The sequence below is a fragment of the Varroa destructor genome, unplaced genomic scaffold (genome assembly GCF_002443255.2).
Source record: "Varroa destructor unplaced genomic scaffold, Vdes_3.0 BEIS01000005.1, whole genome shotgun sequence".
Classification (NCBI taxonomy): Eukaryota; Metazoa; Arthropoda; class Arachnida; order Mesostigmata; family Varroidae; genus Varroa; species Varroa destructor.
In genome coordinates this window covers 20,979,279-20,998,860 of record NW_019211458.1, presented here as the reverse complement: position 1 = coordinate 20,998,860, position 19,582 = coordinate 20,979,279, and the positions used below count along the sequence as shown (strand labels likewise).

The window sequence follows — 19,582 nt, the reverse complement described above, 5'->3', positions numbered from 1 at the left end:
CTGAACTGGCAGCACTTGAAAATCGCCAGAAGCACCTGTTGTACAACTATGCCACCAACTACGCCCAATAGATTTACTAAACACATCGCCCCACCGACGTTCAGCAGAGCCCTAAAGCGTTAAGAGGCCACGCTGACGAGCGCCATTCTCATAATGAGTATTACTGCGGCCGTCGCCGCGATCTCAACCTTATCATGATGAGAGTCGGTTATCGTCACCAGAGTGACCACTGCCGTTGACGGCATCAACAAGCATTCTTATGTGGGAAAATGCGTTCGTGTGTCCACATATGACACACATTAATACTGCCGCACATGCACACGCCCACCTATAAACATGCAGCTAGTCTCGTAAAAAGTAGAAGAAGGCGAAAAGGACAAGGACGAAGCCTCTATCGTTTCTAACTGTCGCCACGGCGACACGACCTATGGCGACACAGACGACAGGAACGCCACAAGGCTTCATTATGCTTTCTCTCGTCGAAATGTTTATGCCTCCTCGAACTGCGGTCGACGGTGGCCGTAGCAGCGATCATAGCAACGGCAGCTATCTGTATCGTCTCAATGCGCGACTTGCATCAGCTACGCTGATGTCTAGCCAGTCAGCACCGTTTAGCTGCAGTTCGAGATCTGATCCTTTTTCTTTTTCGCCTTCATAAAACGGCAATCTAGTAAAGTCGACAAGTGAGCAAAGGAAGACAAGAAAATTTTAAACTGAGCAATCTTTTATTTTTCATTCATAGAGATAGAAGTAGGTCGACTTCATTCAGAGCTGGTCAAAGACTTTGTTGGCTGCTGGGGTCGTTTGCAAATTCAGTGTGAATCAAACACGACCTTGTATGGTTTGCTCGTTCCCTGTCAGGCCGCATAGATGGAACTGCCGCCTGTTTCGTCCTGCCTTCAACAAATCGTTTTTTCTCACTGCTATGGGTTCTTTTTGATGGTTCCTTTGAAATCGGAAACTACCACTCGGAGAGCAGGCATCGTCAACCGCAGACGGGCGAGCGAATAGGACGACAAAGTTACGAAGGCGCATCAGGCCTTCGTCGCATGGCGCTGTAGTGCCATCGCTAGTAATTCAATGGCATTCGTCTCCCGATTATCGCGCGAGCGCTAAATGCCCGCTACACCTAACTTCTATAGCTTACTCGCACTTATATTACCGTTGCAGGCCGCCAACTTTTGCCCCTAGCAACCGGCGCGGCCGCTGCTGCCGCCCCCATTAGTATCGTCGTCATCGCCTCATATCTTTACAACATCCTTCTTACACTAGCTTTCAGATAACAAGCGAGAAAACCCGCACGCCGACTTTACTTGCGTGCGCATACGGCTACAGGCTTCCAGCAGCTTTTAGAGCTAGGGGCGTAGCGCTTGCGGAGGCTTAGCATTGGTACAACGACGCCAACAAATACCTGCGGAGAAATAATGTCACCGCGAGAGCTGGTCTCTCATTGTTAAATGGAAGAATAAAAAGATTTAAAAAAGAAACATGGCGAAAAAAGGGAGAAGAGAAGGACAGGGAGAGGGAGGAAAACAAACGGGGGATAAAGGATGGTGAACAAAAACAGTAAAAATGTCAGAGTGAATTTATGGCGCGATAGCCCGTCGAACGAACCGTTCAAATGAGGGTTCTAACGCGTCAAAAAAAAATAGCGGTTACCACGTTACAGACCACAGCTGGGTTAGCGGAAACCCCAAACGTTTAGACAACACACGCTAGCGAACAACGTACACAGAAACACTAGCACGCGAGGCTGTCAGAAGGGAACTGAACTCTAAAGGGTATGATAGGTAATGGACTTCCATAATACGACAGATGGAGCCGACAGGATTTCAAGGTAGACAGTAGAACATAGCGGACGTGAATTTTGACCTTTGAAATTTTCAACGCTCGACGACAAGGGTGGTATTAATCGGGTTGGTAAACGCTACGATGTGAACGTTTCTGAATTGACTAGGAGAAAGCGGGTTCCTAACAATAATGCGACACGTAGATAGGGGTTTTAGTCACTGTGGTATCGCAAATTGTGATTCTAGGATCACCATTTTTAGGTTCCAAACAGCTGGGATCACTTTCTATTGTAATCAGATAAATAGAATCATTTAGGCGCTGTGCAAAAGTCTATAATATATTCTAGAGCTGATTCTAGCGACGCACTGTCGGCCTGGCTGGCGATGTCTATACCCGTTTGAGTTTTACTATGCTACAAGTACGAGCTATGAAAATACGTAACGCAAATACGACTATAGGAGTCGAAAGGCTGAATTTCGCTAAAAATACGTAAAAAAAATTATAGTTTTCTTTTGAAAACGGTTGTAGAAAAGCTCGGTCGGCTTAAACATACAAATAAATACATTTCCACACAGCTGAATTTGTAAAATCTATTTTCGTAGAGATCAGGCCGAACATTTAAAAAAAAAATAGATCTGCGTATGTGTGAGCTTATTTAATGTTTGCTTTCTTTTTCTGTATAGTTTCGCTTGTGCAATTTCGTCTGGCTCTTCCTTCGATTTTCTTATACGTATACGTACTCCGCCAAGAACAGGCCTCACGAGGATATCCATTGCGTATATTTTCACAAGCTTACACACGCCTATGGGAAAAGAGTTATAACAACGAAAACCACCACGGCAATAACAACAGCACTAGTTCTCACTGAACTTCAACACCAAGGTCGTTGTCATCGACACAAATACGTCGTTTATGTACACGAGTTTTAATTGAGTTGTTCTTCCGAAAGCACCGTATCGACCTCACTCATACCACTAGCACCTCACTAGAAAAAAACACGTTTCCGAAGTGAAGCAATTGTATCCAAGTCGGCGACACTCTCGACGTCAGGCTACGCTGTACGTCGGTTTCCACGAAACGCGCTACCACCCATCGCGCCTCTCACCTAATACAAGAAAGGTGAGGACAGGCAGGTGTGCCAAAGTTAGCTAGTTTCCCTATTCTCGTCTTTTTGCTTTTCTTCCAATCACAGGAAGTCGGTCCACACCGCGCAGCAAAAATGGGTACTCTGATAATCCCCCAAACCTCCCAACCAGTTGGCACTACCGGGGTGAAGTGTGATCTGTAAACTAGACATTAAATATGTCGTCCAGAACACTGTCCTCGAGCCTCGCCGGTGTCGTAACCTCTAGGAGGATCAGCTGATTAATAGAATCGCACCATTTTCGACCCGTCGTTTTAGCGTATGCCTCAGCTGTGGTCTGCCTGCGCACAGTCAGCCGCGGCTTGAGCAGACAGTGAGCATCCAACAATCGTAGTAACAAATCAGTCGTTAACTGAACGAAAAACGGTAACAGCAGCAGTAGCATTTGCCGTGAATGATGCCGCGAACCCGTGCTAGCCTTTGTGTCCGCAGACAGCAAGCAGCACATCAATCAAATACTTGATGCATGGTTGGCATCCTTCCACCCCATGCATCATCCATGACGGCTGCGAGGGCTCAACGACGGACCCTCTCCCAACCCACTGGGTCTCTTGTGCGGCGACCAGCTAGCAAACGGGTCCTTCGAAGAACACGTCGACCACATCAAGCAGCAACGAGCAGTCAACTCGGGCCGTAGCAGCAAAAGCAGCACGCAAGCAGGGCATAGGTTCGGTCGGATGAGCCACTGTCGTACTTTCCGCTACGATTGCTAATAGTGTCAGCACAACTCAACAAACTATGTGCCAGATAATAGAGACTTGAAGGAAGCTTGAACCATTAAATTTAACGCTGAAACAGGGTTTCACTAGCCAGTTGGAGGTGGCCCGCCTACACAATCACCTGCAGCGATATGCAATAAAAAAAATTAGTTTTCATAGATGAAATGCTGGCCTACGGAACCGGCCGACTTCGGGTTCGAAGCCGCACCGCGTCCACGCTGCAGAAGTGTACAACGTCTTTGTCAGTCGTTGTAGAGCGCAAGGGGTTAGCTATCAACAGGATGTTTGGAGCAAGGTGGCTCTTTCTCGGAAGTTGAGGTAAGGACGAGCAGTCCGATTTGCGACGCGCTACAACTAACGCAAACGTACATAATATTATCTGTCGGATAAGATTAGAATTATGTCATTCCATTTAGTCATCAAAACATTTACTTTCAAGCCGATCCTTATTTTTCGCTTTCTGTTCAGTTTGCAGGCCGAACAAAGTGTGCATCGCATAGAATATAGTCCATGGGGTCCCTTTTGTCTAGAGTAGATACATCGCTAGTCGAAAGTTTATCTTCCATCTTTTTTACTGACATCACCGTACTTGGGGCAATTCAGTAATAGTTGCGTAGGTGTAAGCGACTCAGCACTTCATTACCATCGAATACCAATGATTCAGCACTTCGAGCTGATTTCGATTGTCCGCAAAGAAAAACATATTCACCACACTCATATATGAACGAATGAAGTTAATCAGCCACGTTAGACAACACTCGCAACAAACGCGCCGAAGCGATGACGTAAAAATTATACGTTTTCTTGACCGTTGCAGCCGCAATGTGTACCTAGCTAACAGCTCACGAAGCGTATTCGATTTCCAAAGCAAGCATATATTTTTCTTATATTTCTGTGATAATGAAAAATTACGGCGTAGTCAATGAGACCTTGAGGTTCCAGACAAAAAATCGTCTCCGTACAGACGTAAAGCCATTGGACATCTTGAAATCATCGAAATTCTAAAAAAGGATCTACTATTTCCCTAAAGTTGTTTCAAGTAGATGCGAGCATGGAATACATAAATAACTGCATCAGATATACGTTGCCTGATCGTACTAGCGGTTAATCGTAGATAAAAGCATTTGCATAGATAACAGTCCGCTGATAGATTCGGAAATGAACCGGATATCCTAGAATAACAGAACAAAGATGTTTGACACAATAACAACAATACACTGCTTTTGGGGATTTTTTTCTAGCTTCGAAATGGCAGAGCGAAAAGATATTTGTCGGGCACAATCGTGTTTCTGTGAGAAGCTAGGAAGACAGCACAAAGAACATCTGAATCATTTTCAACGACATAGACGTATAGATGCAGTCCTCCTTCATATTTCTGGCTGGAGGCCGCCGAAACTGAACGAGAACCTTAACAATTTATTTTTGAGGTATTTCCTGAAGCCCGGAACCGGCCTTCAGTAAAAAGTCGACTAGCTCCCTGACAGCTGTGTATGTATCCTATATTACACAGCGAACGTATATGAAAGTCTAAGATTTCCGCAAGTCGCATACAGAATCAGCGACTTTAATCGTTCGTGGGCACTTTGACACAAATCTACCAAGCATCAAAAAAAGGATATTTATTGAAGAAGCAAAATTTGCACCGTTGGGGCGAGGGAACTCGTTGTCGACCATTGTTGTGGTTGTCGGTCGTAGGCCGCTAAGCAAAGGCCATCACTGTATTTTGATTTCTTCGATATCCAACTCAGTGATCTGCGCTTCTGCTAACCTGCATGTGCTATCTAAAGGTACGCTCTCCGACTTCGGCTCATGGGTAGCCAAGAAGATCGGGCAGCAATTTCTATCAGCATTCCCCCCACTCAGCTCTCACCTTTCACCCCCCACTCCCCGACAGGGCGTTGTTCCGTGAAGTCGCCTGACCGAAGGCGGTCCTCATACTCTGCCAGCGGCTAACGGCAGCGTGGGTGGACCTCTGATAGTGGTGGTGCTATCGTAAACTGGTGGATCCAAGCAGGGCGCACCGAGTCGCTGAGTGCGTGAACGAATGCGAACTTGAGCGACTAGCCGTCGTTCACCCACTGGCGCAAATGGCCGTGTCGACCGCGTGCGATCTCGTTTTAAGCCGAATCGAAGCAAACAGAAGTTAGTTCCGTATTAGAAGCCATAGCAGAAACTAACCGTGGTTTTAGCCACCGAAGCACTTTATCCAGCAGAACTATTCGCAATAATAGTAGCACCAGCCGAAGTAATGGCTGCGGTCTCACCCGTTTCGCTATTATCTTCTACTTCTGCAGGTACCTGGTGTGCTACCATGGGCACTGTCAGCACGGGGCAGGGGCATGTGCTGCGGCTGCTGTCCACCTCGATACGAAATCCAATGTAGACCAGCAGCGGAGTAGGAGCTTTTCTAGAGGATAGATAGGTGAAAGCTGGAGAACAATATACGGAACAACGACGGGAAGAATACGCGGGGCGCGTGTGTATGCGCGTCTGCCTGGGCGTATGATAAAAGCACCGCAACTTTCGCTTCTCTTACTGATCGACCGCGAGTGGAGTTAGATCGGAGGCTCTCAGGCCGACGATGGAGAGGAAGACGATTCAATCCGTCGCTCGATGGCTTCTTGGATCTATTCACAGAAATACAATGCAATAAAACGCACATGGTACCGCCGCTGCTGCTGCTACGCTGCCTAACGCGGGAGGAATTGTGAGTTGTCGCAGCGTGGCTGCTGTGAATGTGTGACTGAGCGATTTTAGTGAGCGCCCGAGAAGTTTTAAAGTAGCAGTACCATTGGGCAGCGACACGTATCGAGGGGTTCGGTCAACGGCAATACCAGAAGACTGATATTCAATAAAAGTTTGATGTGTTGTGGTTACTAACAGAAATTAGGCTTTTATCGAGGCTGAACTTGAGCTGCAAGCTTCAACTTGGGAACACTCAGTCTCTACTGGGCCCCTTACAGGAGGCATACAATGGGTTACGTTACCGAGTTGCGTGTACGTGACAATGATTCAAGCCCGATAAATTATATTATAGTATTTTTCCTTATCGTTTATCTATACCACTTATTAGGTACATCTAACTATAATCATATGGAATTTTTACAGTCTGAGCCTGTCGTTTCTTCGCTGCATAACGGTACATAAGTTTCTTTTAAATGTCTCGAAAAGTCGTTTGTTATCTCTACTCGGAAAACAGGGATTTCGACTGTTATGTGGTATAACTGAAATAACTAAACTTACACAAGCAACGGTTCACTTTTCCCCGAGAACTCTTCCTCTCTCTCTGCGTGGGAATGCCTTTGCAACCGAATACAAAATGGCAAAGATTCATTATTTGCTGCTTCTGAATTCAAGTTGTTCTACGGCCTTGTGTACTTATCGTTGGTGTTGCTGCGGCAGTCGTCCATGATCTTTATATTAGTTGAATTTTTTATTTCGTCCTCTCCTTGTGCTACGCCCAATGCGATCAAATATTTCGTTCAGTGACTCTTTGATTCTCTGAACATTTTACCTTTCTCATTATCTACTTGTGTTCGCCCTGAAGCCTCTCACTTGTCCGGGTAGATACGATCGCGTTTTTCACGAGAGTTAACCAGATTATCCCTACTCAGGGGCGTAAACTCAGCGAAGGCGGTCTAGCCTAACCTATGCAGATGAGTGGAACACACTTCGTTCTGGTCGGCTAGCCCCCATTGAATAGATCACGACAACAGACGGGTGTTGTTACAGCAACGATAACAACGACAAGGACAGGACAGTAGAAAAACGCGCGCGTCCCCAAATTACAAGACGGCATGAGGAGCAGCGGGTCATGCGGCCACGCAGCAATGTGGCCTGTTCCCCTGCGTCCTTCTGTAAACAGGGCCGCACAGTAGTAGCACAGGGGTTTCTCGGCCGTCGAGGTCGGATCACAGGTGTTCAGAAACGGGATCGACTAGCCCGCTCCAGTCCAGCCAAATATACGAATTCATCAACAGCATATGCGAAAAACTCCCAGCGGGGCGTCACACCCACTGTACTTGAGAAATTGCTTCCATACACCGTCGAAGGCAACCCTTCAGTAACCAACGCATCAGTTGCTGTGTAGGAACGATTGCAATGAGCAATAGTGCTCCAACGGAAAGTAACACCTTCATACTCTTCAGGCCCCGTCAGAGCACGTGCAAAACGTACATCATTTCTACTAAACAGACTACCGCTTGTGCTAAAGCGATTTCGGGGCATTTCATAAATTTGTCAAAGCCGTCAGTAGAATCATGGACAGTGCATCCTTTGTTCGGGCCGCTGTACTAGTAGTGATGATCTCTGTGATTACCAATCAACCGGGATAATTGCCACCGGCGGGAAGAATGACCGAGGAACAATGGAAATCCCAAATGCAAACTATCTGTGTGTGGTCTAGATATACTAGATTTTCTTGTCTACAAAAATCAGAGAAACGAAAAGCTGTAGGCGAAGAAAGTACTGTCTACAGTAACTGGGCTAAGTTTCTACAGCCTGTCTCAAAACGTAACATTACTACATGTTGTTATCACATTGAACGCTGTAAACACAGCCTTCGTCGAAGAAACGTCTTTATTGTAAATATGATATATACGGGCTGAGATGATGTACGACAGTTTAAACTGTTATACCCTGGTATAGCATGGACACTACCTGGGCAACAATAGGCTCCTTGCCTCTCGCTGAACAGCCGGGGACCGGTCTACTCTAACTAATTTATTTTGCCCACTCTAACCCAGTCAGTCAACTCGCAAAGGGGGCTTTAAGTGAAAATCTATTATTGTTACTAGTATTATGTACCATACGTGTTTGTACATTCGTACGCACGATCCATATATATAGTTAATACGTTTCGTTTCAATGCCACTTCTGGTTGTAAGGCGTTCTTTCTCGCTGCGGGTGGGTGCTAGTTTTGTTTGGCATTGACAGCAACAACGTCGCTGCCTCCGCCGCCATTGCCGTCGCTGGCGACTGCCATCGAGAGAGGCCCTGCGAGTAGGAAAGAAGCTAGATGGATCCGCCATAACTGGCCACTGCTGCTAGTTCTGGCGAATGGCACCGGTGCTTACAGAGAAGCATCAGTTCAGCATATGTGCGCGTCGTCGCAGAAAGAAAAGGTCGCGGGACGCAGCAAAACGTGCGTTGCCGACTGCCTGCCTCCGTGGCTAACTCGAGGCTCGATGTCAATGTCTTCTGGTACTCGGACTGTTAATGGTGGCGACGTTAGCGGCGACTGATCGACTTAGAACAGCCAAAGCAACCTAGCTCAAGGCTGGCCGTCGCGTTCGCGGTCGCCGTCGCCGCTGGCGTTTCTGTTGCCGTCCGCATATCGCTGATCCTAAAGCGTCCAGCAGGGGGCTAGCTAGCTAGCCCGAGCCAACGAGCGAACGTCCATAGTTACTTAGTCAGTTAGCCGTGCTGTTGAATAATGGCTGTTTCTATAACTGTTGGCAGCGTCTGCAGGCACTCCACGCTGAGTTGGAGCCGATTGAGCTGACCGCTTTCTCCGGAGGAAATCGTACGAACGTCACGGACGACTCGGCCAAGTAGCGCTCAGCATTCGCTATTCGTATCGCAAGCATTGGCACATCGACACGCTAAACTAACAGTATTAATAATAAAAATAATAATATGTTATGATCTAACGACGTGGCACAGAATAGCGTAGGCACAAGAAACAGCATCAGAGAGATCGATCCTGAACAGTCCCTCAACAAAGCGTGAACGGCTAAAGGCTCACCGTCTTATATTCATCAATAAAAATATAACTACATTATATATTATTAGAAGATATAGTATACAAATGGGAAGTTTTGGCCAAAAACTAAAAAAACCGAAGCGGAGGGCTCTCGGATTTCTGATAATAAAGCTTCTCTGTGAAAGTTATACTAAAATATACACTACAGTGAACAACGCAGGATTCATCGAAAAAAGAGGACCCAGCTGTTTTCATAGTCATTGCTATAATAACAGCAGTAGCAAAAGAAAAAATAATCATTGTAAATACCTAGTAGAGCCTCCGGTGGGACTCTGAGCCGCTACGCCTAGCTTAAACGCAAACGTCCTGCGACGGCGTGCGGGGCAGCGATGTTGTCTCGAAATAATAGGAAAAGCTCAATACGAAGGGCCGAATTCCAAAAAATGAAGGGGAAAGATCTAATCTTTTCATGTACGTCCAATCCACGATATTGCCACAAAAACGGGTCATTTTTGGTGAAGCTCAATAGTCATCTGTCTGCCTACGAAGCTTGGGAACACGCGTAAGGCGTATATTAGATACACAATGCTCTTCATGCTACAGAGCCAGCCTTTTGATGTAATATCGTTAAACTGCAGTTCCGGTATCCACAGAACTTAAAACATTTCCAAGCAGAGAACTTGACGCGATGGTAGTCGAAGGATAAATGACAACTGGATAATACCTCTACACTGTGGGTGCGAGCTAGCAGAATCAATGAACCTTTCTACGGTTCTTTTCATTAGATCTACGTTATCCGACGCCGGCGTCGTTGTTTCTCCGCTAACCTCGACTAGTCGGCAGCGCCGTCGAGCGCTGAACGTTCTGTTGAATGAGTGCCGCCGTCACAGCGATCGTATCGGAGGAAATAAGGCAAATGGACGGATCTATCAACCCAGTAACGCATGTTTTGAACAGAATCTAGCGTTCCGCCGAGCTTCTTCCCGTAGGACAGGTATTCCCTAAGAGTTAACAGCTGGTGCTGCAGCTTAAATACGCGATATGTGGCTGTATACAGCCGAGCTGCCAGTCGGTCAGGAGAAGTAGCTTCAGAGGAAACCTCTACATGTACGCTACCTATTCATCGAAGCACGAATCGCTTTAGTAGAAGCGTTAGTAACTACGTCAACAGAGCCAGGCAATGAACTATCTACTATGAGAGGGTCGGACGACAGCAAAAAGAAGCTGATGAAGAAGGATCAACACTCTAGTAAGTACTAGGCAGTAGTTAATGCTAGCTATATGTGTAGATCTACTGCATCAATGCGCTACTACAACTGGACCCTGACATACGGTTGTCGATCTATTCGTCTACGCCCGAATCTAAATACAATAATTATAGACCAGCTAAAGAGGAGCAATTCGATATATTTAGCAGCCTCAACGACCAAAAGAGGACCTAACGATGTCTCAGGCGTCCTAGACAGCCCTTAGATGGGTAGTTGTAGGCATTACGGTCTTAAACGCCATCAGCGTAACCTCGTCGACGTCGTCTCACGGATGCAAAAACACGTTATGAAAAAAAAGACCCATGGCGGCTGATTGGCCGATGAAGAAGAGTTAGATAGTGAAACGCGGCTCTGCTTATCTAGGTACGTACTAGCGCAGGGTTCATCACTGTATTGCTTAGGGTCATTAGGAAAGCTCACTCGTACATAGTACATGTAAATAAATTTGTTTGGTGAGCTCACTGATATTTGAACATTGTCCATCCTTATGCTTCTGAGTATCATCACCCCATGCACTTGATAAACTATGTAGGTTCATCGTTTGGGGCTTTCTTCGACAATTTGGCTAAACGATTGACGGAACGTGGACATCTAAACGTGAGCGAATGGAGTAATAAATATGTTAGCAATAGCCAATACCATTAGGATTCAACGAATGTTGTAATATAAACTGGTGGGCTGGCCTACTTCAAAAAAAGCATTGTTTTTTACATTTTCAGCCACACGGATCTTTCGGCTGTTACATCAGATTAATGTTTTTTTGTATAACACTGACATATGCTCAAGGAGGTAGTTCGGGTCCACTGTGTCAATCTCTACGGTTAGCGCGTGCCCCGCCACCGCAGAGAAGATGAACGCTCTTTGAAGATCCGTTTATAAAATTATGCCCAAACCTCTCAAAGTTATATTCTACTTGTAGTTGTTTAATTTCATAGACGTCCTATAAAGGACCGTATTTACCAGTTTGAGAGCTCCGACTGTCACCTCACCAAAACACCGTATATGCAGGTTTCATTAATGAATTTGTTTTTATTTAGACGTATAAAATTCAATCATTTGTAGTGAGAGCTAAAAGCGAGGTATTACCATTTACATGAGATATCTGAATGCCCGAAACGGAACATTATCACATCTGTCATAAAGTTATTATGTCAATAATAAACAATGCTACCTGCAATTTTACTCTTCATTATGTAATGATTTAAAATTAAAACGTTTTTTGTTTTTGACGACAGGTGTATTTAACAGTAACTGTCACTATTGTGCAAGGTCGCTACGAGTCAGCTGGCGGCCTCAGTGTTATTAATAATCATCTCATCCTCCCCATATCTCTTTGGCTTTCTTCTTGGTTTTTATCATCTTTGTTGATCTGGTCCTGCCGCTTTTGTTTCTGTAATTGGTTGGTATCAGACGAAGAATATTTTATCGCTTTTGAGCTAACAAACAACTAGCGCGTTACTAAGTTTCGGTGGCTCACTTATCAGCCACGCACTGAATTTTCAATATAATGATTTATGCGAAGCTCCACTTCACTGTCGCCATACTGATCGAAAACGCAAAGTTTCGCTAGTAAAACAAACCTATGTCCGTGATAGTATAAAATAACCAAATATCTTCATGCATAACGCACTTCTAATGCGGTGACCTGAAGTTAGCGACACTTCCTTTATTCAATCAGGTTTTCATGTAGCGTGAATATCTCCATCGACGTTCGTCTCGGATCGTGCGCCTGCGTTTGTGGAAGACGACAATGATGACAGCAATCACAATATCAGCAAAAAAATCACCCAACAACTGCTACTTTATGAAAATATTCACGCTGCTTTTCCTGCCCATGACTAAATAGGCGGTTCAGGCCAAAAGCTTCGTTGATCTTCTGTTAGGATCCTGGCGAACAAGTCGCCTAGTGAACCGCTGCCCAGACAAAACACCAGCCGAAGTCATGCTATTATGGAAGATGTACCTAACGGCCGAAGCCTAACAGGTCAAAGAGGAGGAATAAGTACAAGGAAAAACAGAAACGAAAGAAGTGCATAAAAAACGAGCGGATCACATACAGCAACGTACATATACATATATGCTCAAAAGTGGTTGGGAACAGTCTGTCCTGAAAGAGTCGTCGCCGATTTTACCGCCTGCGCCTGTATCTGCTGGCCGGATAACCGCTGACCGTAATCGTCAACCTCTTCTCGATAAACTCAAGTGCCCCCAGGCATATTGCCTACACCGATCTCAGTTTACATTTGATGGCGTCCTTGGCCTATGCATCGGGTCGGTGTTTCTATTCGGCGCGCTCTCACATGACTCTATTGGGCGCTCTTGAGATACGAATATAGCCGAAGTGCTTCTGTTGTACTTAGTGACGGTACCGGTATCAGCGCAAACATCAACAACTTTAACAGATTTTACACATTTGCTACAAGATTACGTGTAAGATCAGTATTGACGCTAGAGCATCAACGCCGACGACACAAACAACAACAACGTGACTATCATCGGTAATAGTTAGAACGGCGGAAACAACGAAAACCCAATGTGACGACAACGCTCCCAAAACAGCCTTCAAGCGTCCAATAGATTGGTGGAATGGATAGCTCTTTTTTCGCGCGTGACAAAAGTTTTGTTAAGCAATATAAGAACTGCACGAGCTGGAGGGTGGCAGGTACCGTACATGTCACAGGCGGCGTGTGAGATGATACCTATAGAGTTTTAGTGAACTATATGTTTGCCTAAATAACTGTTTGAAATCTGACTAGGACCATTTAGAAGAAGGCTCCAATTCTATAATGCCCTGAAGTGTTAAAAATGGTATTAGTTAGTTGCTTGATTTGAAAAATACAAAAATAGTATTCAGTTAAATTATGCAGATATCGATCAATATACCACAAAAGTGTTTCTGATTCGTGTTTGTGATGGTCATCATGAGAAATTCACAAACTGAGCGTTCTACTGGGTTACGAACGCGCAGCCGGTCCTTGCTCGATGCCAGTGTGCATATAGTGGTTAGAGTGTGCTTAATCATTGCACGCATCCATTACTCATTTCTCGTCAATAAATATAACAATCAGCTTGTCGAAAACATGAGCAGGACCTACAAAAAACTGAGTCATTGTTCTGCTCTTTTAGGCATTTGTTCCCATATTCAGCTACGAGCTTCGGAACAAAATTTAAATCCTACTATTAGTGCTTAGCGAACCCCAAAGGAAAAAACCAGAGTCATGTTTTGATCATAACACCAACGCCGTCAAAAGGCTTATAAACTTCTCAGCTTGAAAATGGGCCAGCTTCTCTGAGATCTGCAATTTAGGCGATCCTTATTGTGAATACAATTTTCAAAAAAAAAGAGCCTGCTTTCCAGCAATCGTTCTAGCTCTATGTTGACTGTTGTCGAAGAAATAATTATCACCATTTCTCTCTAGTCGAGAGGTTGACCCTACAATTTATTGACGACGAAAAAGCATTTGTGGTTTATGTTTCTGCAATATACATACACACAGAACTCATGTTTGTACCATTATAAACAAGCAGAGATTATTTTTATTCAGCATATTTTCTTGTCAGCTATTAAATCGTTCAAGTGTAATGACAAATGAACAGAGGTTTATTTGCTCGGCGTTTTTACTGCGGGTCATTAATTGTATAAGTTCAATGGCATTTCCTTCTACCAAAGAAACGCAGGCATAGCAGAGTTGCGTAACACAAATATATATAGTATATAGCACTCATTATGCCGTTATCTTAATTTCAGATCGTGATACGGTAAGCGGACCATCCCAGAAAAATAGTCAGGTATCCGTTGATTCTGTCGCGCATTTTTTTATTTTAATTATAGCTACATTGATCCCATTTACGTTTTAAAACAGGCTTTAGATTGTTGTAGCTTTTTTAATTTCTGGTTCTGCAAATCAAAACTTTATAAGCCTAAAAACAGCTGATAAGTTAGGACTGGACAGACAACGCATTGAAAACGGTCCTGGTTCATATCTTATTTGGATTCTGTTTCCTTCGTCTTAGAATTTGTGTTGGTTTTTTTTTCGTTGGCACATTGCGGCCGTTCAAAATCCCATCTGCTTTCTTTTCACTACCAGAATTGACGTCGTCTTCAAAGATTGTGCGCATATACTGTGCTTTCTCTGATTGTATAAATCGACAACCAATTGGTACTCATTGATTTTTCTTATAGTTTAGACGATTCAGAATATATTTTCTCTTCAGCTAAACAATCTATAGCTTGTGTATATTCGTCTTTGCAGGTCAGCTAAATACAAAGTGTGACTGCACATTTTTGATCGTCTCATTTTAATGTTTTGGACCTTCGTCATCCACCACTAACCGACTATAATCCCACAACGGGTTTTGTTAGAGACTTACAGATGAGCAAGACATGGTCTAAATCCTTGAATAATACATGTCTTCAAACGCGACACCAACGGTCGTCAGGTGACCATTTCTCAAATTTTGGCTCCCTAGCTTTCTCCTACTCTAATCCTCGAAACAGGGCGATAGGGATAAAATGGTTTTGTTGGTCTTCAATGTAGTTTTTGTGTAACAATTCCCTTTGGGGAGATTTAAATGTGTGTGAATATGTATTTGCATGTATATTTATCAATACCGCTAGCAGTTTTATGCATTAGGACTAGGCCTAATGATCTGGTTTGGACGACGTTTTTAATACACACATATATATATATATATATATATATATATATACACAAACCCATTCATTAGTGTACCGTGATGCAAATGCTTCTGAATCATCTTTGAAAATCGTGCGCTAGGTAGCCTCCGAAACAAGATTTAATACATTAATAATGTCTTGATGCTTGTAGAATTCCGCGAGGATTGCACAACAGTGATTTTGTCGTGGGGCAAATCTTATCGGAAGAACTTATGTAATGACCGGTTAGCGGATACTGGGCGAAAACAACAACTACAGCAGACCTCTTTCAATGGTAAATGCTTTCTAAAGCATAAACTCCCAGGACAGGATCTAGATAAATTACCGTATACTACTGTGTGTATTAAATAAGCCCTGTCCTCCTTAAAATCCGCATTTGCGAGTGCTCGTGCTCCCAAATTTCGTTCCAAGAAAAGACGTTCACTAGTCACTTCAAAAATCTTTTTTTTTTTTGCTTTTAAGCCACGCATATTTAATTACTTTGGCCATTACACACCCGTTTTGACATACAGTTATACACCGAATCAGATCCATAGACCTGTAAACGCGCTAGACAAAACTGTAGCAAACTTTCCACATGATCTATTAAAAAGGGGGCTATTTTTTCGTTGTTTTTTTTTGTTCTGCTTACGTACTGTTTTGGTACTAAGCTAAGGTACTCACCCTTTGGGCGGCCATGCCTCGCTTGAGGGTTGGACACAGTGAGTGTTGTCACGGATGCACTCTTCGCGGCCGGTAGGCGCGCCCGCTGGCGTTAGTGGCGTCTGCAACGGCGACGCCTGCACAACGGCGAAGTTTTATTTGTGGTTCCTCTGACGATACGATAGCAACGACGCTTGTTGTAATAGCAATTATAATAGGAGTGTTTGTAGTCACCAAAAATGGTATTTATAGTTATAGATATTGTTGTTCTAGCTGCAGTGAGAGAGACGTAACAGATGACGTCTTGTTAGTTACAATAGTTGTAGTAAGAGACCGAACTGTCTTCGTAGTAGCGGCGACAAGCGCCGCTGTGGAAGTGACCGTTGTTATAGTTAGAAGACGATAGTCTGCGTCTTCGTCGTCGTCAAAGTCGTCGTTGAACTTCTCAATTTCCGGCTTTTCCGGGGGTGGGGGGTGGGGGGTTGAATTACGGCGGCGGGGGATCTGCTTCCAGGGGCTTGGAACAAGCGCTATCCTCCCTGGGCTGGCCCGAGGGCCCCGGTTTTGCACTGCCGACACACGACGATTAGTTCGATTGCACAATGAATTAAGTCACCACCTACTCCAGCTTCTCAGGCGGGCCCCAATCCTTCCGAGCCATCGGCGACGGTAAAATCGACGACGGGCTCGGAAGATTCAATCGCCTTCGCCTTTGAACAGCCGCTAATCAGGCTTTCTAGCTGACGTCTTTTCGGCCGGTAAACACCATGAAAAACTTGCCAGAAATTAAGGTTGGCCTGAGGTAGCTTCCTTCCGTGTACTCAGCAGTGCTCGAGCAGATATTTACACTCAAGTAGATTCACGTCCACGGAAACACTTCACAGAAACTTCCTAATCTTTAGCAAACAACTTCTCCAATAGCACGGAATGCTTAATTTTCACGTTAAAAACCGATAACGATGTGGTCGACGAGAAACACACGAATACATGGATCAAATGAGTAACCAGCGATAGAGCTGTAGTCAGTGTCAAAATGCCTCAAAAGTCATTGCCATTGAAGGGCTTTCTACCTCTTTGTTTTCTGAAGTATGATGGTATCGCCGATGTCCAATAATAATGTCATGTTCGAATGAAGTTATAACCGCGCAATAGAATCACACCTGAACGGCACGCGACTGCAGGATATAATGTATTCAGGGGCACTCTGAGTGACAGAGCATCTCGCTACTCAAAAGCCTTTAAATCTCAAATCGCTGGGAATGAGCGATACTCATGAATCCACTCGCACTCAATTGCAATTCACCTCTGTATGATTATTATTTTTTTTTTATTTCTAGATTAATAGCACGCACACACGGTAGTAGCACTGCGATTATTAACCTTCTGTCGGCCTCAATTTGAGGATTTTTTTCTTATCCTTAATGTCGCCGCAGGGGTGATTTCCGCTCCCTGATTCTCTCAAAATACAATTCGCTTGTTTTTCCACAACGCGTTTTCATGGCGTCAAGCAAACGACACAGCGCAGCGTAACGCTAGTAAACCAGCGACGCTAGCGACTTCTCCTTCAGCCTGTTGTCTCCGTATTCTTCGGACACAAAATTCAGTGCTTGATACCTGATTGTGCTCGTTTCGTTGGTTCCTATGCTGCTTCGTCTGCAGGCTGCTTGCAGCTGCTACTCCCGTAACAGCAGATTCTTCCTTCCTTCCACAACACAGACACGCTAAAACCAGCCGCTAGCCAGAGCAGCCAGTGTTGGTTGGTCGGGCCGAGAGCCAGCGGCGAGCGGGATCAGGAGCAGGCAGGCAGGCAGGCTCGTTGTTCGTTCGTTCGTTCAGCGCACAGTCAATCAGCTAACAGCAGTAGCAGCACGGGCTGGCTGTTTGCCTGCCGCTCGCTCGCTCGCTCGCTTGAACAGCAGCAGCAGCAGCAGCGGCCGCGGCGGCGGCGGCGGCGGCTCGAACAACGAACGACGCGAACCGTATCGGTCAGCCAGCGCACCAACGGTGCGCACGAAGTCCCAGCAGCCGCGACAGCGGCTGCGCGGCTGCGGCAGCCGGTAGGGCGCTCACTTGGTCGTCCGCCTGCTTCCTACCAGCAGCGGCAGTCAGCGAGGCAGCGGGAGGGAGAAAACGAGAACACGGACGAGCGAGAGATTCGCGGCCGTTACTACTGCGACCGCTGCTGCCGTCATAGACACAAAGCAGTAGCAGCAGCACCCTCCTGCAGGAGGACGGACGGACGACGACGAAAACGACGACGGCAACGACGCTCGTCGCTAAAAGCAGCAACACCAGAGCCCTTCTGTGGCAGTTCGTTACTGCCGGCTAGGGTATGCCTGGATAGAGTAGGCTGGTGCTAGATGGCAGTCTTCGTAGTTGATGCCAGCGGTGGCTAAACAGAGGCTCTCCTAGCGACGCTCAGCTTACAGCGTTGCCAGCAGCAGCAGCAGGCCAAGCAGTCACCGAGCCTGGCAGCGTAAGAGCTAGGCAACGGGCGGCGGAGCAGAATAGCTCAGCTCAACACAGCGACAGATCTTGCTCCTTCAGTCAGCTTTCGACTCGCTGGCTAGCTCGCTAGGCGTTTGGTCTGCAGCCGCTCACCCGATCGTTCTCTCGTTGCTCGTCGAAAACTCGACCCTGCGACAGCGAAGGTAGCGGCGGATGCAGCAGCGCTGCTGTCCGCTAGGCCCGAGGCGCGCCGAGGGGGCGGAGCTCGTGCCGCCAACCCCTCGAGGCTCCGCCCTTGGGGCGCCTCCGCGGCCAGACGTGGCGGCGCACAATCAACGCAGAAATGATTGGTGTAAGTCGCAATCCATGATACGATAGCCATGGCTCCTTTAGTATTTAACTATAGTTCTCCTTACGCTCATACAGTTACAAAAGCAAAGGGCTTTCCTGGGCCGCTTGGTTGGCTGGCCAGCGAGCTCTCCGGCTGAAAGAAGGTTCTCCATTGGCTAATAGTCGGTGTTGGCCTTTTGGCTGGCGTTCGTTTCAGCTGGATTTCATACTCCTTCTAGCTGCCCCCTGCCTGGTTCGTAGCGTTGAGTTGAATATTGCCGCTGCCGTTAGCGCCCAGCTTGAAGCTGACGTTAGAGCGACCGCTATTGCTGCTCATGTATGTATCGTTTTCGCTGCCAACTACGTTCGGCTTTTAGCGCCCGCTGCTTTCTCCTTTAACTAGCGCCAGCTCTATGGACAGTGAGAGCTTCAGGAAAAGTAGATGCAGCCCCAGCTTAGCTGGGGGTAACGGCAGGTTCATACAACAGGAACAGGCACTTGTTCTACGCCTTTATTCTATTCGTTATCCAGCCAGATAGCAGTGAGTGAGACTATGAGAGTAATTCATAAAAGCTCGTTTAAGCACCGTTTGTCCGTTCATTGCTATTGGCTACGTTTGTCACTAGTAGCTGACTGCTGGGTTTCATCCACAATATTTTGGCAAAAGCGGTGGGCGTCGTTAGGCAATACAAACGAAGAATAGATTACTGTAAAAGCTTAATAACAGAGCTAACTGGTAAGCAGTCACAGAACACATTCATTGCTTTAGTAAACCTATCAGATATATTTTTCATATTCTCCTTTTTTTCACAGATATGGCTCACGCTAGTCGAGACGCGTGGACCCTAGCATCCAGTC

At 45.7% G+C, this 19,582-nt stretch overlaps 2 protein-coding genes across 14 annotated transcripts in view; one reads left to right on the top strand and one right to left on the bottom strand.

Annotated features, from left to right (window-relative positions):
• The window catches only part of LOC111251810 (homeobox protein Meis1-like), a 110,542-nt gene extending 92,598 nt beyond the window's left edge, over nt 1–17,944 (bottom strand). For 2 of the 6 annotated variants that reach the window (XR_015328867.1, XR_015328868.1), the window contains exon 1: nt 2,532–3,929. Coding sequence is in view for 4 of the 6 variants with exons in the window: in XM_086990730.1 (XP_086846856.1) it covers nt 2,532–2,564 (33 nt within the window). In the remaining 2 variants the exon portion in view is untranslated. Of the gene's footprint in view, nt 1–2,531; nt 3,930–15,967 lie in introns of those variants that run through there. The other 4 variants (XM_022808840.2, XM_086990730.1, XM_022808841.2 and 1 more) reach the window with 4 other exon arrangements.
• Nucleotides 1–19,582, top strand: part of LOC111251811 (transmembrane emp24 domain-containing protein 7-like) — a 154,496-nt gene that overhangs the window by 115,930 nt on the left and 18,984 nt on the right. For 2 of the 8 annotated variants that reach the window (XR_015328872.1, XR_015328870.1), the window contains 3 exons: nt 14,375–14,415; nt 14,990–15,066; nt 15,456–15,760. The exons of 3 other annotated variants lie outside the window; for them this stretch is intronic. Coding sequence is in view for 2 of the 5 variants with exons in the window: in XM_086990745.1 (XP_086846871.1) it covers nt 14,375–14,415 (41 nt within the window). In the remaining 3 variants the exon portion in view is untranslated. Of the gene's footprint in view, nt 1–14,374; nt 14,416–14,879; nt 15,323–15,455; nt 15,761–19,582 lie in introns of those variants that run through there. 3 more of the 8 variants (XR_015328869.1, XM_086990750.1, XM_086990745.1) reach the window with 3 other exon arrangements.